This window comes from Delphinus delphis, chromosome 8 (assembly GCF_949987515.2).
Source record: "Delphinus delphis chromosome 8, mDelDel1.2, whole genome shotgun sequence".
In the NCBI taxonomy this organism is placed as follows: Eukaryota; Metazoa; Chordata; class Mammalia; order Artiodactyla; family Delphinidae; genus Delphinus; species Delphinus delphis.
In genome coordinates this window covers 72208545-72232545 of record NC_082690.1, presented here as the reverse complement: position 1 = coordinate 72232545, position 24001 = coordinate 72208545, and the positions used below count along the sequence as shown (strand labels likewise).

General features: G+C 55.8%; 2 protein-coding genes across 6 annotated transcripts in view; both read left to right on the top strand.

The window, feature by feature from the left end:
* Nucleotides 1–14608, top strand: part of ABCC8 (ATP binding cassette subfamily C member 8) — a 76238-nt gene extending 61630 nt beyond the window's left edge. For 4 of the 5 annotated variants that reach the window (XM_060017330.1, XM_060017327.1, XM_060017328.1 and 1 more), the window contains 16 exons: nucleotides 745–844; nucleotides 1072–1313; nucleotides 1410–1582; nucleotides 2692–2761; nucleotides 3257–3414; nucleotides 5117–5209; nucleotides 9121–9223; nucleotides 9765–9878; nucleotides 10229–10349; nucleotides 10500–10630; nucleotides 11499–11577; nucleotides 11784–11892; nucleotides 12296–12399; nucleotides 13184–13317; nucleotides 13774–13836; nucleotides 14388–14608. In XM_060017330.1, coding sequence (XP_059873313.1) covers nucleotides 745–844; nucleotides 1072–1313; nucleotides 1410–1582; nucleotides 2692–2761; nucleotides 3257–3414; nucleotides 5117–5209; nucleotides 9121–9223; nucleotides 9765–9878; nucleotides 10229–10349; nucleotides 10500–10630; nucleotides 11499–11577; nucleotides 11784–11892; nucleotides 12296–12399; nucleotides 13184–13317; nucleotides 13774–13836; nucleotides 14388–14525 — 1932 coding nt within the window. In that variant the 3' untranslated portion in view covers nucleotides 14526–14608. The remainder of the gene's footprint in view (nucleotides 1–744; nucleotides 845–1071; nucleotides 1314–1409; nucleotides 1583–2691; nucleotides 2762–3256; nucleotides 3415–5116; nucleotides 5210–9120; nucleotides 9224–9764; nucleotides 9879–10228; nucleotides 10350–10499; nucleotides 10631–11498; nucleotides 11578–11783; nucleotides 11893–12295; nucleotides 12400–13183; nucleotides 13318–13773; nucleotides 13837–14387) is intronic. The other variant, XM_060017329.1, reaches the window with a different exon arrangement.
* Nucleotides 14609–18437: 3829 nt separating this feature from the next.
* KCNJ11 (potassium inwardly rectifying channel subfamily J member 11) lies at nucleotides 18438–22218 on the top strand. The gene has a single exon (XM_060017324.1). The coding sequence runs from the start codon at nucleotides 18998–19000 to the stop codon at nucleotides 20162–20164; it is 1167 nt and encodes a 388-aa protein (XP_059873307.1). The 5' UTR covers nucleotides 18438–18997; the 3' UTR covers nucleotides 20165–22218.
* The last annotated feature ends 1783 nt before the right edge of the window (nucleotides 22219–24001 follow it).

The window sequence follows — 24001 nt, the reverse complement described above, 5'->3', positions numbered from 1 at the left end:
GGCAGAGTCAGGAGGATGACTTCCGCTTATCCTGAGATAGTCAGGTACCATTCAGTTACAAAGCTTCAGATAACCAATGCAAACTGGCTAAGCAAAGAAGAAAAAAGGGTGGGTAGTTAAGGATTTAGTGGCTCAAGAAACTGGAGAGTCAATGCCATAGCTTCAGGTGGAGCTAGATCCAGGTAGTCAAGCAATATCATCAGGAATCTATTTCTCACCATCCCTTGGCTCTACTCACCTCACATTGGCTTCATTCTCATATAACAATGAGGGCCATTGGCAATCTCAGGTTTCCATTCTCCCAGGTCAACAGCTCTGCCAGGAGGAAAGTGCCTCTTTCATGACAGTTTAGCAAAGTCCCAGGGCTGACTCTTATTGGTCCGATTTGGTCATATGCCCACCCCAAACAAATCACTGTGGTCAGGGATGTGGAATGGGAAGATTGACCAGTCCTGGGTCACGTGCACACCCCAGGAGCAAGGGAGAATGATCAGCCCCCTGTCACAGAGACTAAGAATGGGGGAGAGGCGGTCTCCCACAGGGATATAGGGGTGCTGGTAGCTGATGAAGGGGAAGGAAGAAATTCTGGCAGGCAAACGTGTCCATCTGGACACGGCAACCTGGAAACTGACAGCGGCAACCTGGAAACTGACACCGGACATCACTGGGGGTGCTTGCCCCCCTACCCTCCCTTTTCCCCTCTGCACACCCCAAGGACGTCGGCCAGACCCATCTGTCTTTCAGGAGACCATTGTGGAGCGAAAAGCCGCAGAGCCACCCCAGGGCCTGCCCCGGGCCATGTCCTCGAGAGATGGCCTCCTGCAGGATGAGGAAGAAGAGGAAGGTACAGACAGTGGGACTGGAGTGAAATCATGGCCTGAGGTCTGATCAACCATGAGGAGACTAAGGTTTGGGGTTCTGGGAGTGGGGAGATAGTGTGCCTCTGATGAAATCCCATCCCATCTGTGTGCCTCAGTCTTTCCATCTGTAAGTGGGGCTGACACACCCCCCTGGTTCCCCTCAGAGGGGTGTGCAATGTGAAGCCACAGGGAGGGTTCTTGCGGCCTGCAGAGGAGGCGGCCGAGAGTGAGGAGGAGGACAACTTGTCGTCGGTGCTGCACCAGCGCGCCAAGATCCCGTGGCGGGCCTGCAGCAAGTACCTGTCCTCGGCCGGCATCCTGCTTCTCTCACTGCTCGTCTTCTCCCAGCTGCTCAAGCACATGGTCTTGGTGGCCATTGACTACTGGCTGGCCAAGTGGACTGACAGCGCCCTGATCCTGAGCCCCACGTCCAGGAACTGCTCCCTCAGCCAGGTGTGGCCAGCAGCCCCAGTGCCGGGGCTGGGGTGGGGGGAGGGCTGAGCATGGACACCCCCACCCCCCGCAGGACCCTGCCTCATTCTCTGCCAGGCCCAGGAGTGCTCCCTCGACCAGACCGTCTACGCCATGGTGTTCACAGTGCTCTGCAGTCTGGGCATCGTGCTGTGCCTTGTCACATCCATCACAGTGGAGTGGACAGGCCTGAAGGTGGCCAAGAGGTTGCACTGTAGCCTGCTAAACCAGATCATCCTGGCTCCCATGAGGTAGGCCTCTCCCCTGGCTGTGCTGGGCTATGGGCAAGTCATTGTTCTCTGGGCCTCAGGTCTCCCATCAATAAAATGGGGATATACGATCTCTGTCGCAGGCTTCTGGGGGTGACTCAAGGAGATGATGTGAGAAAAGTGCCCTCCTCGGTGCAGAAAGCAGAGGGAAACTGGCATGTACTCAGCCAGACATGGTGCTAGGAATCTTACATGGTTAGCTCATCTAATTGTCACCACAGCCCTTCACAGCGAGTGTCTGCAGGCTCTGCGTAAATGTTAGTTTCCCCTCCCTAGTCAGGTACCACCCACGGTTCACCTCTCACCTCCCCTGCCTCTCTCTCCGCCAGCAGCCATTCTGCAGGTTCTGACCCCAGGGACACACAGGGAAGCTGTTCTCATCCTCCGTAATGGGATGGATAAAACCCCCAAAGGCTGCTTGGTGTGAAAGAGGTTTAAGGCTGTCGCAGCCCAATTGGCTGGCTAACTCAGTTTACAAATACAGTAGGCAAACAGCTTATCTGGCCCCTCCTCAATGCCAGACCTCACCATCTGCACTTTTTACTTTTCAGCCTTGTGAGCACTCTGTGGCCCACAGACACGGCCTCCAGGTTTACTTACCCTCTATTTGTCCAGATCTGTGGTTCTGAAATCCTCTTGTTGGGGTTGTGCCGGTTCTGGGTCACAGCCGGAGTGCTGACAGCTGGAGTGGCCTTGCAGGGTCAGCCGGCCAACAAGCTGCCCCGGGGCCCTGTCCCCTCCCCACCCTGGGAGAGTTGTCCCTCTGGAGAGAACTCTGTGTCCCTAGGAGGACACAGAGGGAGTCCTGAGTGTGTCGGGCAGAGCGATAAGCTGAGAACGGTGGCAGAGGTCACACATGGGCTGTAGGGTCAGAGAGGCTGGGGAGGGGCCAGCACTCCTTTGGGTGGCCACCCGGATGCTCAGCGACACAGGCCAGATGTCTACAGACCTGCAAAGGCGCATGCCCCTGGGAAAGCAGACCTGGGGATGACCCCATAGACATTGAAACGAAAGAAATAACTGTCCTCCTTCAGTAAACAGGAAGGAAATCAGTAAACATATGAGTAACTGCTCCTCTGGTTACCTCTTAGGTTTTTCGAGACCACACCCCTTGGAAGCATCCTGAACAGGTTCTCATCCGATTGTAACACCATCGACCAGGTACACAGGACGGCGACGCATTTCCGCAGTTCAGAGAGGCCAGGCCCCCAGGAGCTTTTCCTGTCTGGCACTGGCTTCCCCAGATCAGAGCCTTGGGGTAGGAACCCAGTGGCCCCCATCTGATTATAATGCTGCCTCAGGACCTGGGGCCTCCCCTGGGAGACCCTCCTAATAAGGCTGAAGGAAACCACATCCCTTTGGCTTCCATCCAAGCCCACTCTGGCTCACAATAAGGTTGCAAACATACTCTAAACCAAGGTGACTGATTTTGTGGAGAATATTCATTTCCATTTAGCCTGTGTTCTTTATTTGCCATCATACTAGATGGTGAAAAACAAAGCTCTAATTCCTGTTCTCAGGGAGCCTACAGCGTAGCTGCAGGGGTAAGACATGCACCCGTAATAAAGGAAGAGAGCAAAATATGACTCCAGGTAACACACTGAAGGCCATCAAATACCAAAACTCACCTCCCTTTCTCACCCTCCCCTCCTGCAGCACATCCCGTCCACGCTGGAGTGCCTGAGCCGCTCCACCCTGCTCTGTGTCTCAGCTCTGGCCGTCATCTCCTATGTCACACCTGTGTTCCTCGTGGCCCTCCTGCCCCTGGCTGTCGTGTGCTACTTCATCCAGAAGTACTTCCGGGTGGCATCCAGGTGATGGCAGCACTTGCCAGGGGGTGAGGGATGGGAAGTTCTTTGCAACAGGCACTTCAGCACAGTTATTAGAATCATCATCGTAGAAGCAGTAGAGTCGTGTCCCCCAAAACAATGGAAAATTGAAGTATTCATATTCCACTACCCTAATATAACCATCCGTCAGCACGCACACACTGCAGTTACTAGTTGAACTGTTTCCTTGGGTGATATGCTCAGGACTGGGATCGCTAGGTCAGGGTGTAGGCACGTGATTATGCCCTTCGTTCGTTTTGCCAAAGTGCTTCCCGGGAGGATTGTATGATTCCAGTGTCCAGGCTGACGGCTGATGCATAAAATCAGAGGGCACCTGATGTGAGGGGTCTTATGGCAACCAGACCTCCCAACCCACGTGGATCCAGAGCGTGGCTAGAAGCCTGGACTCGAGGGAGCCTCTCACGGCCTTTCGCGTTGATCACATTCGCCTTCGTGAGCCTTGGAGCCACGCATGACTCTTTCCTACTCAAAATTTTCTAAGAATGTTCTCTTGGAAGTTCTTTCTGGGAGTGATTCTGTTAAGCTCATAGATGCAAAGATTTGTAGGGACAATTTTTAAGAATCTTTAGGCCAGTGTGTCTCAAACTGCCAATCACAACCTATCAGTGGGTCATGAAATCAGTATCATAGATCACAACCCGTAACTTTTTTAATGAAATAGAATAGAAAATATGAGACTGTATTCACATAGTAACAGTAAGCTTTGCTTGATGAAACCTTTGTTTTGGTCATGTATGGGGGTGTGTGTGTACTGATTCGTGATACAAAATGTGTTTCTTACTAGGAGTTGTGGTCAGAAAGGTTAAGTACCTCTCTCAAGTCCACAGAGTTTGTTAGAAATGAGTCAAAATACTGATTGGCTATGATAATAATAATGAAATTTAGATACATTTTGGCCACAATTACCCTGCCCACAAGGATCACGATTGGTATAAACGGCTTTTTGCCTGGATGATCCAGAATCCCCTGGTACCCACATGGAACATAGTGCGCTGATATTCACAAAATCACAGTGGCTTTTGAAACACCGTACAGGCTGATCTACAAGGTTCATTTCTTCTGCCAGAGAAACCACCCTGTTCCCCTGGCACCCACTCTGGCCCTGGGGACAGTTTGTCCAGGAAAGCTGCTTCCTGCATTCCCAAGCTGACCCCCTTGGCACTAATAAACTTGTCAAGGTGCAGCTGTGGGGAGCAGGAATAATTCTGTTGCCACGGAAACCACTGGCCTTACCCTCTCCAGGAGCTCTTTAAATCCAAAGCCTGTGGTGGTTATCGGGGAGGGGACTGAAAGCGTGGAGTTTGGTCTTTCTGTTCCTTTGACTAGCTGTTCAAGTTGTTCGCCTGTGAAAGGGAACTAACACTGCTACAGAGTGAGGCAGTGCGGCAAAGCAAATAGATAGATGCAGACGTGAGGTGGACGATGCCCAGGATAACAGTAACCGTTCAGCATGCTCTGCTTAAGCATCTACATAAACGAGCTCATCCAGTCCTCACGACTGCTTGATGGGGTGGTACCCTTGTCTCCCCTCTTTACAGGCGAGAAACTGAGGCCTAGAGAGGTGAAGCTATTTGCCCGCACTGTAGTAGGAGGTGGAGCTAGGATTCAGACCCAGGCTGAGCCCTGAGCTGCCCTCTTAACCATTCGGCTCTGCTCCCCTGCACAGGGACCTGCAGCAGCTGGACGACACCACCCAGCTCCCGCTGCTCTCGCACTTTGCCGAAACCGTGGAAGGTCTCACCACCATCCGGGCCTTCAGGTACCAGATTCACCCTGGGGGGGCGGGTAGAGGGGTGGGGATGGAGCCAGGGTCACAGGTCATGAGATTCAATTCTCAGGGCTCTGCTTAGGAAAGCCCAGGACACATGTCTCCCACCCCCTCATCAGTCCCCAAGGCCAGTCCACCCAAGGTGTCAGGTCTAATGGGCTCTAGCGGCATGATCCAGAGAGGAGAATCTCAGGCCTAGAGCCAAGCCCATGGCCTCTGTGAACTAAGGCAAAACATGAAAAGAGAAAAGGCTGGGACAATGCCTCACACATCAATGCTGGAAAGGCCCTTACATGGTGTGGGCCAGCCCTGAGGCCATCTTTCATTGAGACTCTCCTGTGAGCCAAACACCATGCTGAGTACTTTACATGCCAGTCTCATTCATTCTGCACTGCAATCTGAAACGGAAAGCTTGATTATTCCCAGTTCTCAGATAAGGAAATTGCGGCTCTCTGTAAGGTCCCACAAAGTACAGATTTGAACCTGCTTGTTCATTCAACAAACATTTACTGAGTGTTCACCAAGCCCCACACCAGGCACTAAAAAGACAAAAATGAGTCAGATGAGCCCCTGCCCTGGAAGCATTTACAGTCCAGGCTTTGAGCAGGCCAGGGCAAACCCATGTGACAAGTACTCTGAAAGAAAGGGGGACACAGGCTCTGGGAACGTAGAAGGGAGGCAGTCATGGAAGGCTTCATTGAGGAGGTGTCATTAGTGCTGGGACTCAAAGAGGAGATAAGACTTCACCAGGCTGGAGGAACTCTCCCAAAACTTCAGTTTCAGTTCCTCCAAAACTCCCACCATCCTCTTGCCACTCTGAGTTGTGATATTGGGCTTGACAGAAGCATCTGAGGCTGCCTTGGGAGTGGAGGGGGCTGTTGCTTCCCACCTCAGTCTCTGTCTGAAGTATTAGGGCATCTCTCCTCCAGATAGACAGGTCAGAGACCCCTGACCCAGATACTGGGGCTCTGGTCTCTAAGCCTCACCCAGAGAATGATTCTAGGTTATTTTTAGGATGGCACAGCTGTGCGGGGCATGACAGTAACCATGTGACACCAGCCTTGTGTCCAGTAACCCTAGGGCTCAAGGGCCAGCTGACAGGGTTTGAGGAGGCTTGCCTGCATCTCCTCCCTCCAACCCCCAAAGTCTAGCTGCTGCCCTGGGAGAGGTGCCCAGGCTCCTGGCACAGCACCACAGCCCCAGTTCACTCTCTGGGGCATCTGGGGCCAATGGGAGGTCCTCTTTGGGGTCTTGTCCTAGTAAAGCAAAGCAAAGCAGAGCTCTGCCATGGCCTTGGCTCTGCTCCCTGGACATCCCCTGCCACTGTGCTGCCTGTGCTGTCTTCCCCACAGAAGCTCCCTGGAGCCTGGCATGACTCCAGGGTTTCCTTCCAGCCTCCTCCTCTTCTCAAGCCTGAACTCCCCAGTTCCTTCACCTTCCAGACCCCTCAACACTCCTGGGCCAATCTCTACTCTAAGTTTCGGTGATGCTCCTCTTAGAATTGATATCCTGGAGGCCTTTGGGCAGGGCCTGGGGCAGAGGGAGTGCGACTTTCCTAGAGTGGGCCAGACCCTTCAGTAGGATCTGAGTGTATGCCCACATCCTGCAACCAGCCTCAGACCAAGCCAGCGGTTAGCCAGAGAAACTGCTGTCTGGGAGGCCTCCCACACCCTGCACTGACACGGTCAATGAGTTTTAAATTTGAGCGAAGGACTTTTTATATCTTCCCTGAATGTGTTGAATTCATTGGCTTTTTGCCCAGAGGCCTGTCCTGCTGAGAGCTACCTGGCATTTATTGGTTGTACACGTCCCACGTGCCAGGTATGTGTGTGGGTTATTACATTTAATCCTCGTAAGAGCCTCATGACATAGGCAGGAGAAGCCACGCTGTACAGCTGAGGCTGAGTATCCAGCCCAAGGTCACACAGACAGTGAGAGCTGGTGCTGGGCTGGGAACCCAGGCCTGGCTGACCTTCCGGGTTTTTCTGGAGGCCCTGCTTTTTCCCAAGAAAAGTTTCAAGGGTGCCCAACACTGAATGGTGGTTTCAGTCCATGTAGGAACTATTACTATCCCCATTTTACTGGTGAGGAGACTGAGCCTTGGTCCTGAGGCACAGCCTGTAAGTAATAATTCTCAGACTCCAACCGGGGTCCACATGGCCCCCAAGCTGGGGCTCTTCCCACATTCCTTATTCCGTCATACACCTACCACAGAAGCTCCCATCTCACGCACACTCTCATGCACACCCACCCCTCAGGCCAGTCACACACCCCTCAGACTCCCCAGTCACTCACATGCACTCACACATACATGCACATCTACAACACCCACTTACTCACACAGACCCTCAGACCGATGGTTTCACACCCCCCTCAGACACATCACCCACACACACACATCGACCCTGCGGCTGGGCGATCACACCCTCTCACAACTCAGAGACTTGCTTTGCTCTCCTCAGACACATGATTCAGACGCAGGCCCTCCACCCAGAAAAAATCGAAGCAGAACAAACAGCTTCTGGGAGTGAAAAGCAAATACCCACGAGATCCATCTTGAGTTCTTCTGAGTCCCCTCAGTTGTTTCCCTGAGAGCATACGCTGAGACAGCTTTCATTCATTCTTGCATTCACCATCAAACAAGTACACCTGCCCCCTCCTCTAGGCCTGGCGCAAAGTCTGAAGGGGTGGCCAAGGAGAGCGACACCAGGAGCCCAGGCTTGTCAGAGGGAAGAGGCAGATCCCTACAAAGTAACCCAAGGGAGAACGTGATGAGGGCACGAGGGCAGGAAAGAAGCCTCCAGAGTTCCTGGTACAGAGAGGTCCCATCTATCTTAGAGGGTCAGGGAAGGTTCATTCGTTTGACAGATATTTATTGACAGTGCCAGGTGCTGGGGATACATTAGTGACCAAAACCAACATGGTCTCCATCCTCATGGAGTTTACAGTCTAGTGAGGGAGATGGACACTAAACAGCTAGAGAAATTAGCATATGAGCAGAGGTTATGAAATAAACAGGCTGCAGAGATGGAGAAAAAGAGGCCAGGAAAGGCCACTCTGAGGAGGTGCCACTTAAGGTAAAGCCTGAAAGTGGAGAGGAGTCAGCCTTGGGAAGAGCAGAGGAGAAAGCCTTCCAGGCAGAGGGAACAGCATGTTCAAAGGCCCTGGGGTGGGGAAGAACTTGGCATGGTCACAAAACTGAAAAAAGGCAAGTAAAGTAATAAATTACTTTACTGTAATTTCTGTGTCTGCAACACAGTGAGCAAGGGAATTTGTGGCATGGAAGGAGGTGGGTGAGGTTGGCAGGAGCTGGCTCACACAGGCTTCTGGCAAGGAGGTGGTTCTTTATCCGAAAAGTCATTCATATTCTTAGCAGGGGAGAGATAGGATGCAATTTATGACTTAGAAAGATGATGCTGGCTGCTGTGTGGACGGTAGACTGAAGGGAGATAGCAGGGAGACCTGTCAGGAAGCTGATACAATAGTCCAAGTGAGTTTGCAGTGGGCAGGAAGCAGGCCAGAGTCAGGCAGAGGCCAGGGCTATTTTGGAGAAAGAAATAAGAGGACTGAGGGATTAGATGTGAATCCCGATGATTCCTGGGTTTCCAGCCTGAGCGCCTGGGTGGGTGGAGGTGGGCTTTATTGTAACAGGGAAGCCCTGCAGAGGAGAACAGGTCTTGGGGTGAAAACAAGCGTTTGAAGGAGTTGGCACCTTTGACAGGTTTGAATAAGCAGGAGGGAGCTGGGAAGGAGTTCCAGGAAGGAGTGGCATCCATAAGGTGGCAGAGGTGGCATGTCTGGGGGCTGCTGAGGCCCAGGCAGCCCCCTCTGCAGGTGAGGAAAGTCCCGGGGGCTACACGGACCAAGGTTATTCCCCCTCACCCTCCCCATCCTCCCCCCAGGTACGAGGCCCGGTTCCAGCAGAAGCTCCTTGAATACACAGACTCCAACAACATCGCCTCCCTCTTCCTGACGGCCGCCAACAGGTGGCTCGAAGTTCGCATGGCAAGTGGCCCCCAGCTCCCCGCACCCCCGGGACAGGGGGTTTTCATAGGGCTGTGCAGCCAGAGCAAGGGCCAAACAGGGACCGGAGGGTGGGAAGAGAGGACGGATACTGGCCTGGTGTGCATTCGGGGTGGGCATCAAGCCCTCCTGCTTCTCCCAACTCTGCTGGTCCTCCCCGTGTCTGACCTGAGCCCTCCCTTCCTTATATCACTGCCTGGAGGCTTGTGTGTCTGAGGTGTGTGCCAAGAGAGAGAACAGTGGTGTGTTAAGCTGTGACAGGTGTGTCTGAAGTGGGTCATATGACAGGTGTGGGCCAGCTGGTGAGGCATGCGTGCTGGCCTTGGGGGTGGGGGGAGCAGAGCTGTGTGCATACGTTGTCTACTGGGGCTCCAGCCTTCACAGCCTCCTGTGTGTCTGATGATGTGTTGCGGGGCTGGGGTTGAGTCTCGGCTGAGCTGCTGTGTGCCCTGAAGGGAGTGAGGGGTAGGGGTGCTGTGCCTTCAACCCCTGAGGGTCCAGGCCAGCTCCACTCCCTCTGCAGGAGTACATTGGTGCATGTGTGGTCCTCATCGCGGCCGTGACCTCCATCTCCAACTCCCTGCACAGGGAGCTCTCTGCTGGCCTGGTGGGCCTGGGCCTTACCTACGCCTTAATGGTGAGTGGCAGCAGGTGGGGCAGGGGAGGAGTCAGACACCAGCCCCTGGGGAAGCCCAGGGCACCTTCCCTGACTGAGACACTCCCAGGCCTTAACCCAAGCTATACCGAGTCTGATGCCAGAGGGACCATGTGGACAGGAGGGCTTACTGCAGGTCCCTGCCCCTTCACCCAGGCCTGGGCCCCAGGTGGGGGTGGGTGAGGATCCACACTCACTGTAACCTCCATGGATGGCCCCCTGGACAGTCAGCGGTGGGCAGCAAAAGGCATCCTCACCTGTAAGAAGAGCCATCCTGGTGGCCAGGGACAGGACCAAGTAATCACTAACTGTGAACGGCTTGCTCCCCACAGGTGTCCAACTACCTCAATTGGATGGTGAGGAACCTGGCGGACATGGAGCTCCAGCTGGGGGCCGTGAAACGCATCCACGGGCTCCTGAACACTGAAGCAGAGCGCTACGAGGGGCTGCTGGGTGAGGGGCGCGGGAGGACTTCTGGGGAAAGGACCCAGCGTGGATGTGTGTTTGGGTTGAGGGGGACATGAGGAGCCTGGGGGCAGGAGGGCATGCCTGGATACCAGCTGTGGCCCACACCTGGCAGCTGACCCCCAGCCCGGCCCCCAGCACCATCGCTGATCCCGAAGAACTGGCCAGACCAAGGGAAAATCCAGATCCAGAACCTGAGTGTGCGCTACGACAGCTCCCTGAAGCCAGTGCTGAAGCACGTCAACGCCCTCATCTCCCCAGGACAGAAGGTCAGGGGAGCGGGGAGGGCAGAGGGCTGGACCGCCTCACAGAGTCACCTCCTGGCCCTCAGGGCCCGCCAGGCCTCACACCCATTCAGACCCCCAGTCTCCCAGGCCCGGGCCTCTCGCCTTCTCCTCCTGCTGCCCTCACTCACCCACCAAGGAGATGGACAGGACACCCCAGACTCCCCTGACGCAGAGGGGTTTTGTCAGGGCCCCCCACAAATGGTTAGGGGCTCTCCCAGGACACTGTACCCTGAACTTCAGAGCAGGGTCCTGGGGCAGAGAGTGAGGCCCTGTCCTGGGGAGGGAGCTCCTGTCTGGCACTCCGATCCGACACTGACTGACTCCCCCCTCTCTCCCCCTCTGCTCCGACGCTGCCCCTCTCCTCCTGTCTCTTTGTCTCTGTCTCTCTCACTCTGTCATTGTCTGTGGCTGTCTGTCTCACTGTCTCTGACCTTTAGATGTACCTCTGTCCCTGCCTCTCTTATCCTTCTATATCACCACCTCTGTCTCCGTATCGGATGCGACGGGGTGAGAGGCGACTCCAGTTTAAGGTGGGGTACATCCTGTGCACTACGCTCAGCCACCCCGGGCCCTCCCGCCACACCCAGGCACATAGAGAGACACCCACGTCCCCAGCTCCTGCAGTCAGACATCTGCAGTCATGTACCACACCCAGCCAGCCAAGTAGGAGCCCCCTCTGGATCCACTGCAGGAAACAAGCCCAAACCCGGGCCCAGCCCTAGCTAAAGGGATGCTGGTCAGAACACCAGGACGAGAAGAGATGCTGGGGCTTCCCACACCTGCACAGCCCAGCACTAGAGGCTCCCAGACACCCCAGGTGCCCACAGCATACCTGCTCCTCTCTTTCCAGATTGGGATCTGCGGCCGCACAGGCAGTGGGAAATCCTCCTTCTCTCTTGCCTTCTTCCGCATGGTGGACATGTTCGAAGGTGAGCTGTATGACGGGCACCCCTCATGTACCCACAGCCACCAGATGGGACCTCAGTCCTGGGTATGGTCAGACGTCACAGGAGGCCCAGCCATCGCTGCCTTCCCCCGCATCCTCATTGGGACCCATGTTGCAGGCAGACCCTGTCCCCAGTGCCACCGTGTCCCCGCTCCTTGGTGCCCCACCTGTGACACTGTCTGCATGCAGGGCGCATCATCATCGATGGCATCGACATCGCCAAACTGCCGCTGCACACCCTGCGCTCGCGCCTCTCCATCATCCTGCAGGACCCTGTCCTCTTCAGCGGCACCATCCGGTGAGCCCCCTGACCCCCGCCACCAGGCCCACCCCAGCCCCAGGCCTGGCTCCGCTCCTCCAGATCTGGGGCATAGAGAGGAAGGGGTGGACGAGCCTCCCTGGGCAAGCAGCCCTGCTCTAGCTCTGGGCATGAAGGGCTGGCGCGGGTTCTTTAAAGCTGCACGCTCATGCCTTTCTCTTTTCCGTTAGGCCTAGGCACTGGTAGGGGTCCCCCAACCCTCAAGCCTGGGATGCTTTCCTCCACCCACTGCCAGCACCTTGCTGCCCCCTCCCAGCCAGACCCCCAAGTCAATCAGTTCCCACTCACTGCTCCCTTCACCAGTCTCACCCTCTGCGCGTCCCCTGGGAATAGAGCCAGGACCCTGCTCCCCTCTCTAAGGACTTTGTGTGTCACCCTCCAGATTTAACCTGGACCCGGAGAAGAAGTGCTCTGACAGCACACTGTGGGAGGCCCTGGAGATAGCCCAGTTGAAGCTGGTGGTGAAGGCGCTGCCCGGAGGCCTCGGTAACTACTCCTGGCTGAGCACAGGCTGGGTACTAAAGGACGCTTGTAAGGGCTGGGAAGGGACAACTCACACCCGTGTCTTAGCTTTGCTCAGAGTTTAGAGTCTGGGGTCTGGCAGGATCCCAGAGACCATTAAGTTCTACTTCTCACTATACAGGAGCTCAGAGATGTCAAGTGATTTGTCCCAGGTCACACAACTGGTCAGTCAGGATCTGGCCTCTCCTACAGGGCACAGGGGTACAGTAAGGAGACAGAGCGTGCAAGTCCCCAATACCATGATGGTATATTCAGCCCTGCCCTCCGCATCCACCTGCCTGCCCAGCTCTGCCCTGAGGAAGGAGAGGACTGACTGGAAACCACAGGCACAGGTCACTCATCGAGGCCACTGGGAAGACTGTGTCCCCACCCCGGGGGTCAGCAGAGCCTTGGTGTATCTGTTGAAACCCCTGGGACCGGGGGCCGGCCAAGCCTTGGCTTCAGAAAATCACCCCACCAAGGCCTATACACATGCAGGACGGACACACTCTGTGCTGATGCGCCTCCCAGAACTGCCCAGGGCCACAGCCGTGCATAACTCCACGGAGCGCTCTTCTCTTTGTAACTCTAGCAGATGGCATCCGTGTTGTGTAAGGTGCAGCCACCCTGTGCACACCTGTACTCATGACACACCCCTACATATTTACCCCTGTACACACATTTCCTGAAACCCCAAGCCACTCCGTCCACTAAACTCACAACGCAGAATTAACTCAGCCCTGCGCCCCCTGCCTGGGGCTGTTTTCAGATGCCATCATCACGGAAGGTGGGGAAAACTTCAGCCAGGGCCAGAGGCAGCTGTTCTGCTTGGCCCGGGCCTTTGTGAGGAAGACCAGCATCTTCATCATGGACGAAGCCACGGCTTCCATTGACATGGCCACGGTCGGTGCTGGGCACACCCATGGGGTGGGGGTCTCGGAGAGGGTTTTCGGGGGTGTTAGGGAGAAGGTTGCACAAAATAGTCCTGAAACTCAAGTTGCCTTTAACATCAACAGTCATATGGAGCAGAAAAGGCGACGGGCTGGGGGACCCTGATTCCAGCTAGTCTTAAGGCTGGAATATAACACACAAGCTGCACACGGACCCACAAATTTCACACCCATCCCCACAACCCAGCACACCCAGACACACTCACAGCACACACACATGCACACAGCTGAGCTCCCAACAGGTGGAACCCAGCCCCTGAACACTGGGAGCCTGGTTGGTCCTATGGGAACTAGAGCCAGAGGGAGGGGGTGGGGCTAGGGTTGGGGTCAGATGGGAGCTGGGCCAGAAGCCAGGCCAGACCCCACCCACTGGGCAGGTGAGCCAACAGTTGCTGCTCCAACCTGGCAGGAGAACATCCTCCAGAAGGTGGTGATGACGGCCTTCGCAGACCGCACTGTGGTCACCATAGCGGTAAGGGGCCCGTGATGGGGTGCAGGGGGGACACCCAGAGAGACAGCTGGCCTCCTGAGGCTGTCATCAGTGGGCAGCCTCTGGGCTCACCTGCGCCTGGTAATCAAGAGAGGACCCTGTGGCAGTGCAGGGCAAGGAGTCTGGCAGACTTGCAGCGAGCCTGGATTGCAGGATTTGGGGTGTAGGAGGGTTTGTGCCTGCACTTCCCTCAGACCTCCCCTCTTTCTCCAGGTTCCAAGGTCCGCTCCTGTCCCAAGGCCCTGTGAGCTAGGATAGGGTTACTTCTCCAGAGCAAATGGGAGATGGGGGCGTTGGGAGAATCTCTGAGTCTTGAAGCCTGGAGGTGGGGCAGAGCTGAGACCTGGTGAGGGAGAGGGTGGCATTAGCAGATGGAGGGTTTGGAGTAACAGCCACCCCGGGAAAGGGCAGTCACCGCAGAGATAAGACATTCTGGCCACATGCCCCCTCCTCCAAGCTGCAGGAGGGATGCCTCAGCTGCCCCAGCCCGCCCCCCACACACACACCCTGACAGCCCCTCCTGCCCCGCCCAGCACCGCGTGCACACCATCCTGAGTGCAGACCTGGTGATCGTCCTGAAGCGCGGCGCCATCCTTGAGTTTGACAAGCCAGAGAAGCTGCTCAGCCAGAAGGACAGCGTCTTCGCCTCTTTTGTCCGTGCAGACAAGTGACCTACCAGAGCCCAAGTGCCATCCCATGCCCCACCCTGCCCCACCTCTAACTGTAAAAATCACTTGTAAATAAAGAGACTGGTTATTTCCTACCTGAGGCCGTGGGTCTGGTGGGCAGGGACTGGGGTGGACCGTGGGTCCCGTGGAAGCAGTCTGACTTTAGCATCAGGCAGACCTGACAAAGCTCTGTGAGTGTGGGCAAAAGCATGTTTCCTCACCTGTGACATGAGGGCTGTCTTAGTCTGCTAGGTCGTATTTGTCTGCTGCAACAAAATACCATAGCCTGAAAAAAAAAAAAAAAAAAAAAACCATAGCCTGGATGGCTTAAACAGCAGAAATTTATTGCTGACAGTGCTGGAGGCTGGAAGTCCAAGATCAAAGTGTCGCAGGCTTGGTTTCTCCTGAGGCCTCTCTCCTCGGTTCCAGACAGCCACCTTCTAGCTGCGTCCTCATGCAGCCTTTCCTCTGTGTGCACACCCCTTTTATCTCTCTCTCTCCTTATTAGGATACTAGACATATTGGATGAGGCTGCACTCCTATGACCTCATTTAAACTAAATTACCTCTTCACTGGCCCTATCACATTGCAGGGGCTCCAATATATGAATTTTGGGGGGAATGCAATTCAGTCCATAACAGAGTTATAGTATTTTTGTGATTATCTCATCAGATAAGGTAGCAGATCTGCATATATCTTGGTCCCTTTTCCTTCTCAGTTTAATTCTTGGATTAAAACTGTGGGTCCCCAGGTACCCCGGATTAGCATTATTTACATTGCAAATGACAGGAACCCAACTCAAAGTGGCTTAAACAGTGGAATTTATTATCCTATGTGATTGAGAAGACCAGGAGGTTACTACTTGAAGCACGGCTAGATCCAGGTGTTTGACATCAGGGGTGATGAATTCCATCTTCCTCTCCCTCCCCCATGACAGATGGCCACTAGCACCTCCAGCTTACATCCTACCCCTCTGAAAAAGAGAGGGGCCTGAATCACATGTCCCCATCTCCATCCCACACATAGGGACATTCAGAAGTGGGAGAAGGGCGGCCCTTCAGAGAGAAAGCACAGTACATATGCCACAAGTCGGCCAGGTAGTGACTGGGACATACTGGGGCCCAGACACTGGGGAGACTAAAAAACAGCTGTCCTCAGACTCCATGTGCATCATGAGACATGAGTGTATACCTGTCCCACCAAGAAAGGAAGGTGCTTGTTTGCGTATCATTTTATCATTTACACGTTGCCTTCAGTACCGGCTGTACCAGGCCCTTGGGGTGCAGACCCAGGAGTCTTGGGCCTTCATACTTGTTGTATGCAAGGGGGTCAGAGTCATACGGTGCAAAGAAAATCCACCAGTCATTGGAGAGGGGTCCAGCACAGACCCTTCTGGCTGTTCCAGGAGCCAGAGGAGCTCAGGAAAGGAGAGCTCTGTGAGGCCTGGCAGGCTCCTGGGAGAGGCAGGATTTAAGTTGGGCATGGGAAGAGTGGGAATTAGATAAGCAGAGAGCCTTGAATGCCAGGACAAGGAGTCTGGGACATGCCTATGCACAAAAGGGAAGTGGAGAAGGTTTCTGAATGCAAAAGGGACCTGACAAGTGCAGTGTTTGGGGGAGATGAGTATGAGGAGGTGCAGGACGGAGCAGAGCAGGAGGCTGAGCCCTTTTGGTGGGGGGCTCGCCTTCCCGGCAAGCGAGGCCTCAGGGTCACGCTGTGAGGCAAGTCCTAGCCTTTCCAGCTCTGAGATGCCTCTGGGGGCCCGGCACTCCCTCCACCGTTGGGCCTCCCAGGAGCAGAGCCTAAGGAGGGAAAAGAGGATTCCCACCCCCATGCCTACGACCAGCCAAGGGATTAAAGGGAAGTAGCAAGGGCACAGGGGCACGTCACAGCTCACACTGAAGTCTTGCAGAGATGCCTCAGGCCATTCTAGCCCAAATTCCTCTATAGCACCCCTGATGGTGTGCCAGCCTCGACTTGGATACCCCATAGATGAGGGTCATCTCTGGTAATTAGAAATGACTCTTCCATACGTGAAATCAAAGCCTGCCTCTGTTCCACTCTGTCTATACTGGTTTATACTTTGGACCACACAAAATAGTCCATCCTCCTTGGACCTCAGGGGTTTCTGCGATAGTATCTGAACTCCCTGGGAAGACTCTCCAAGGTTCCTTTTCTGATGGCTGAGCAGCCGTAGTTGCCCCAGAGTTTTCCTGTGTAACTCTGTCTCCTTGAGCTGCCCTCTCTGCTCACCCTATTTTCCTTTCCCCACCCTAAGCACTGCATCTCTGGCAGTATAGCCCAAGATCTACCATGAGTAGTAGAGGGGGCCCAAGCCACAGGACAATACTAGGTTGATGCCTGCAGTAGAAACACCACTCCTCTTCAGGCCAAGAGCTTAGGAACCCCAGTGCCCAAGCTAGCCCTGACACAGCTCCTCAGGCTGCAGGTGTAAGGAGGTGTAAAGCAAGTGCCAGTAGCTCAAACCCCCTTTAAAATGCAGGGGTGGGGGCTCCCCTGGTGGCGCAGTGGTTAAGAATCCGCCCGCCAAAGCAGGGGACACGGGTTGGAGCCCTAGTCTGGGAAGATCCCACATGCCGCGGAGCAACTAAGCCCGTGCACCACAACTACTGAGCCTGCACTCTAGAGCCTGCGAGCCACAACTACTGAACCCGTGTGCCACAACTACTGAAGCCCAAGTGCCTAGAGCCCATGCTCCACGGGCCACCACAATGAGAAGCCTGCGCACCTCAACGAAGAGGAGCCCCCATTCACTGCAACTAGAGAAAGCCCACGAACAGCAACAAGACCCAACACAGCCAAAAATAAACAAATATATTTTAAAATTTTTTAAATAAATAAATAATAAAATAAGATATAATAAAATGCAGGGGTGGGATTGAAAGTGTGGGTCATGACTGAGAAGATGCATCCACCCAGGCTTGTGGGCTGCAGCATCCAGCATCCCCTGTAGTGGGTGTTAAACTATGTTTCTACACCTACTAAGGTACATCTCCACGCCCCACCCCCAGGAAGTCCGTGGCTTTCATCAGGCCCTCAAAGGATTCGTGACTCTGAAAATACTAAAATCATCGCCATAGAAAAGAAGCGGTCAGTTAGGATTCCTCGGGCCACCTAATCTCCCCGCCCCAACCCCAGTCACCAGGTTGGTGACACAGCTCCTCGGTACCTCCTTTTGCTGGGAACCCACAAAGCCCAGGCGGATACTGACCCAACCCAGGATGGGAAAATTGCGGTGGGACCAGGGAGACAGGGAATCGGTCCCCAGAATGGGAGGGCGGGTCACGACTCCCTTCACCCCGCCCCCGTCCCGCCCTGCCCCGCCCCGCCCTAATTTCGTAGCGTGTGGGCTGGGAGGAACCTCTTTAGTCCATCTGATTGGGCAAACTCCCAAGGCCAGACGAAGCGAGCCGGGAGAAGGAAGACGGTGGGAGGTGAATGGCGAGGGGCGGGGCTTGAGCTTGTGCCCGCCAGCCCTCCAGCCCAGGAATAGGTCGGGCTCCCCCTGGCGGCCCCCGGCCCCCACTCCACGCCTCCGGCGTTCGGTGTCCTCAATTCTCCACCCCACCTAGCACAGGTCGGCCTCCGCGGGCCGATTGACACACAGAAGGACCGGAGGACGGCCCTCCGCGAGCGCCCGGGCAGCAGGAGGGGGCGGGGAGGCGAGGACTGCGGCTTGATGAGCAGGAGCAGGTGCCGCGGCGAGGAGCGCGGGGTGGGGGCAGGGACGGAGCGGCGGGCGGGGTCGCGGCGCCGGCGTGCGTGCTGCCGGCGCGGAGCCGGGAGGCCGCGGCTTAGAGTGGGCCCCGCCAGCCAGGTCGCGCTGGGGGCGAGGGGATCAGGAGTGGAGCTGGGTGGAGTGGTGACTCTGGAGGGCGGAGGATCCCAAGGAGACAGAGAGGACGAGAGCTAGAGGGAGATCGGAGAGCGGCGAGAGCGCTACGGAGGGTGGGTTAGGAAAGAGGTACCTGGAGGTGAGACGGTATGAAACTGGAGCTTGGAGGGGAGCCCGGGGCCGAAATGGGTGAGGCGGGAAACACGGTGCGGGTTGTGTGGGGTGTGGTCGGTTGGTAAGATCCGGAGGTGTGACGTTCCCAGGTGGGAGAGGTGGGTTGAGAAAGAAGGCTGAGTGGGGAGAAGGGTCCTAGGGAGACGCCCAGGGGTGGTCAGCGAGTGGAGGAGAGCTGAGCTGGGATCCAGAGCCAGGTGGGGAACAGGCAGAGTAGGGGGTTCAGTAGGCAGTGGGCAGGTGGGCTGAGGTGTGAGGCTGGTATAAAGTGAAGGAGGGGCCAGGTGGAGCTGAGGATGAGTCTAGCTGGGGAGGCATCTCAGAAGTGAGGCCGGTGCAGACTTAGGGTGGTCCCAGGGCAGAAACCCCAAAGTAGGTTGAAGCCTCAGTCAGGTGGTTGCTCCTCCCCCATGGGGGAGACCTCTCCCTGGTGGTCGCTGGAGCCATGCTGTCCCGCAAAGGCATCATCCCTGAGGAGTATGTGCTGACGCGGCTAGCAGAGGACCCGACAGAGCCCCGGTACCGTGCCCGTGAGCGGAGAGCCCGTTTCGTGTCCAAGAATGGCAACTGCAACGTGGCCCACAAGAACATCCGGGAGCAAGGTCGCTTCCTGCAGGACGTGTTTACCACGCTGGTGGACCTCAAGTGGCCATACACGCTGCTCATCTTCACCATGTCCTTCCTGTGCAGCTGGCTGCTCTTTGCCATGGTCTGGTGGCTCATCGCCTTCGCCCACGGTGACCTGGCCCCTGGTGAGGGTGCTGCTGTGCCCTGCGTCACCAGCATCCACTCCTTTTCATCTGCCTTCCTTTTCTCCATTGAGGTGCAGGTGACCATCGGTTTCGGCGGGCGCATGGTGACCGAGGAGTGCCCTCTGGCCATCCTGATCCTCATTGTGCAGAACATCGTGGGGCTCATGATCAATGCCATCATGCTGGGCTGCATCTTCATGAAGACTGCCCAGGCCCACCGGCGGGCTGAGACCCTCATCTTCAGCAAGCATGCGGTCATCGCCCTGCGCCACAGCCGCCTCTGCTTCATGCTACGCGTGGGCGACCTCCGCAAGAGCATGATCATCAGCGCCACCATCCACATGCAGGTGGTGCGCAAGACCACCAGCCCTGAGGGCGAGGTGGTACCCCTCCACCAGGTGGACATCCCCATGGAGAATGGTGTGGGTGGCAATAACATCTTCCTGGTGGCTCCCCTCATCATCTACCACGTCATTGACGCCAACAGCCCGCTCTATGACCTGGCGCCCTGCGACCTGCACCACCATCAGGACCTTGAGATCATCGTCATCCTGGAAGGTGTGGTGGAAACCACGGGCATCACCACCCAGGCCCGCACCTCTTACCTGGCCGACGAGATCCTGTGGGGCCAGCGCTTTGTACCCATCGTGGCCGAGGAGGATGGCCGCTACTCTGTGGACTACTCCAAGTTTGGCAATACCATCAAAGTGCCCACGCCGCTCTGCACGGCCCGCCAGCTGGATGAGGACCCCAGCCTGCTGGATGTCCTGACCCTCGCCCGCGGGCCCCTGCGCAAGCGCAGCGTGGCCGTGGCCAAGGCCAAGGCCAAGTTCAGCATCTCTCCAGAGTCCCTGTCCTGAGCCCTGCTCCCTTGGGCCCCCTTCCTCATGTGCGTGCAGGCCAGTGTGGCATGGTATGTAGACTGGACGTAGTGCGGGCCCCTCGGCCAGGCCAGGACCTGTTAAGAGGCTGGGCCCTCCTCATCTCAACCTCCCTGCCTGCTGCTCGCCCAGGGTGTTGCAAGGCACTTGTCGCTACTCTATTTCTGGCCTCAGCAGGAGCCTGTACCGGGTTATTTTTGTCCCTGCTCCTCCCAGCCCCAACTCAGGACTGGCTTTCCCCCCGACCCTGCCCCAGGCTAGGGGAGCTGTGGGAAGTGTCAGGCCCTAAAGCTGGGACTCCATCTAGTCCTCGGCCCCCACGACCGACCGGCTGCAAGCTGGACGGGTGGCTGGGGAAGAACAGTCCCCAGATGGGAGGCCTGCTGCTCTGTTTCTGTGGCCCTGAGAGATGCCTGTGCTGAGGCCCCAGCCCCTACTTGGTCCCTGAAAAGGTGATGGCCAAAAGGGTGGGCCTGGCCTGCTGGGGAGGGCAGGCAATGAGGGAACACAGTCTAGCTGGAGGGCTGGAGATGTGGAGCCTCCCTGGGGCGGGCTTGGCAGAGAGGAAATGGCACCGGGAGGCTTACCTTGCTGAGCCCTGCCCAGGCACGGGGAAGGGGAGACGGGCCCCTTACCCCTGACCCCAAGGCTTCTTCAGTGGGGGCTCCAGGGGCTGGGGCTGCTGCACCTGCCTACTTCCATTCTGTCCCCAGCCCTGGGAGGCTGGAGTGGGCTGGGGCGGACCCTGGCATGCCAAGCTGAAAGAGGCTGGGGAGAGATTGGGGTCCTGGGCCCACCACGCTTGGCAGGCCTCAGACTGTACCCTGGCCTGGCTCCCCCCCACCCAGTGGCTGCCACTCACTTTGTCCAGAGGGTGGCCATGGAGGGCCTTTGGGTTGCTAGAAAAGGAGATGTTGGAAAGCTCAGGATGGAGTGGGTGTGTGAGGTCCCTGAGGCACAAAGGCCCTTGGTCCTGACAGGCTTGACCCCCAAGCCGGACTCTTGGAGCAGTGCTGTGTGTACTTGCCCAGAATTCTGCCTTCTCCATTGTCAATAAAGCCTCCCCCTTCGTGACCTAAACTCTGGGCTGTTCTTGCTGGTGGGCAGGGAGAGCAGGGGCTGGCAGCTGCCAGCCTACATCTCAGAGGCGCCATGGACCCCAGCTGGGAGGCCAGGAAAGGGACCTGGGGCTGGCCCTCTTCCCCTAGTTCAGAGACTTCCCCTTCCTGCCTTTGGTAGCCCAGCCCTACAAGACTGTCTGACCGTCTCCGTTGGGCACCCATCAGGCTTATAGCCCTGAGCCCTGCCTCCACTCCCAGGGGGCTGATGGAAGGCCGAGGGGCTCAGGAGAGAGGCGGGTATGTCACAGGCATTAGTGTGGCAATTGGAGCGTTAGCTCTCAAAACAGTTGCTTGAGTTCTAAGACCTTGGTCACATAACTTAACCTCTCTGTGCCTCAGTTGCCTCATCTATAAAGTGGGGATACTACAAGTACCTACCTCATAGAATTGTTGGAGTAAGTGAAAAGCGTTATGTCAAATGCTTGAGTGCCTCGTCCATAATAAGTGCTCAATAAATGTTAACTGTTGAGACTGCTATTCAATCAGCCACGTGGTGAGACAACTGAGCAAGCAAATGCTGAGAGAAGGTGCTATTACATGTCCCCTGGTGATGCGTTTCTCTGCCTGGTCTTACTTTCTACACAATGTCCCCTCCCAGCTCAGACCCCGATGACAGGGGCTGTGACTGCAACTGTTACCTGGGCTTCTTGTCTCCATCTCATCCTCTGCACACCATCTGCCATGTAGCCACCAGAGTGGTCTTATTAAAAGACATCATTCTCTCCAACGTCAAGTGCCTCCAGTAGTTCCTCATCACCTTCTGGTCAAGGCTAGACCTGTGACCAGTCATTTCAGGCTTTGCCTGCTTTCCAGCCTTACAGCTTACTGTTCTCTGGCCAGGACACTGTGCAACCACCCGTCCCGCTGGCAGCCTCAGCATCCCCTCCTTGTATTTATCTTCCTACATCTGAGCTTTTGCTTGTTTATTCCCTTTGCCTGGAATGCCCAAGCCTCATCTCTACCTGTTGAAATCCATTAAGGTCCAAGCCAAATGATGCCTCCTTGAAGCCTCCCCTGATTCCTCTAGAAAGCGATGGTCCCTTCCCTTCCTCTGTGCTTGTGGGCATTCTACTTTTGCCTGTGTTTATGGGTCCGTCTCCCCATCCCCAAGTCCATGGCTCCTTGAGGTCAGGGACTGTGCCTGACTCAGCACTGTGACTGGCCCTGAGTAAGTGCTGAATGAATGAATGAATGGTGGATAATGTAGAGGACAAGCCAAGGTCAATGCTGCAGTTTGAGGCCTGCAGAGGGCTTTGGCTGGATCAGTGAGAGTTTGTCCCAGGCTACTCCAGAGGCAGGCCTGAATGGCCAGGAAGCTGCTGGTCGAAGCTCTAAGATGCCCCCTCTCTGCACCCACAGACCCCCCAACATTGATTCTTTGCTGAGCTGACCTGTTTCTGGCTTAGAGGAAGAAGGGATGAGAAGCTCCTCAGAGCTGGCCCAGAGTTCTGGGGACAGTGCCTGGCTCTTGGGACTCAGCTTGACCGTCCTTAAGACCAGAGCAGGAGACCAGACTCACTAATGAGAAGCCCCTGGGCAGCACCTTCTCTGGGGACCATCCAGAGTAACCTTCCTCCACTCCCTCATGCACCTTAAACAGCTGGTGACAGTGAACCGGCAGAACTGAGGGCTCAGCGCCACCTGCTGACCACAGACAAGACCTACTTGATCCCCAAAACTCAGAACCACTGGTCGAGGCTTTCCGCTCTGAGACCCCTAGCCTTTAGGCTTAGCTCAGGGAGGAGCTGGAAAGTTCCAGGCATGGAGGGACAGCTGGACCAGACCTTCCTTGACTCCCTCCACCGGATGTTCTTGTCCACTGACAGTGCTCCCACCATTTGGGGGCACCCCCTTTTTAAGGCACTTGTCTAAACTAGACAAGGGAGCTCCCCTGAGCTCCACTCAGCCCAGCAGGAACTTTTGTGAGAATTTTGTTTCTGATATTCCGCCTCGAGGACAGCACTGGGTGTCACGTGAGAGCAGATGTAGCAGTCCAAGCTTGTCCACACCCTGTGTGCAGAAATGGCTCTCCAGATCCCAAGGATGTATCTCAGGTCACTGTGGTCCAGTGCTGACAGAGGCACTGTTCTCTGGGTTTGCAGATGAGGAGTCGGGATCAGACTTGCTGTTAACTTGCTAACATCTCACAGCTAGTAAGTGGCAGGCCCAAGATTTGAACCCGAGTGTGTCTCAAACCACAGCCCTGCTCCCTTCCCCTGCTGCACAGTCCCAATCTCCTGAGCGCCACCTTCATCTAGGGGTGCCACCTTGATCTCAAGCGTCATGTCTCTAGACCAATAACAGGAAGGGAAAGCGCAACTCAGGAAGGTCCCAGATTTGAGACTGATACAGACTCAGCTATGATAAGTGACAGCCTAGATCACGTCCAAAACACCAAGGGAGCCAGAGGGACTGTTAACTGAGTCCAAGCTTGTACTGCTCGCCACATGCCAGGCCAATAAATCAAGAGACGAGTTGTTGGGGCAAAGAACAGCGACTCTATTCATAAAGCCAGCAGACGGAGAAGGTGGTGGCTCGTGCCCCTAAGAACCATCTTGCCTGAGTTAGAAATTCAGGCTTCTTTTATACTAAAAGGGGAGGGGGTAAAGTCAAACATGTCCTGGTTCCTGTCAGCTTCCAGAGGGTATGTGTTAATTTCTTCCTTCCTGCAGTCATTCACAGGTGGGCCTGGTCA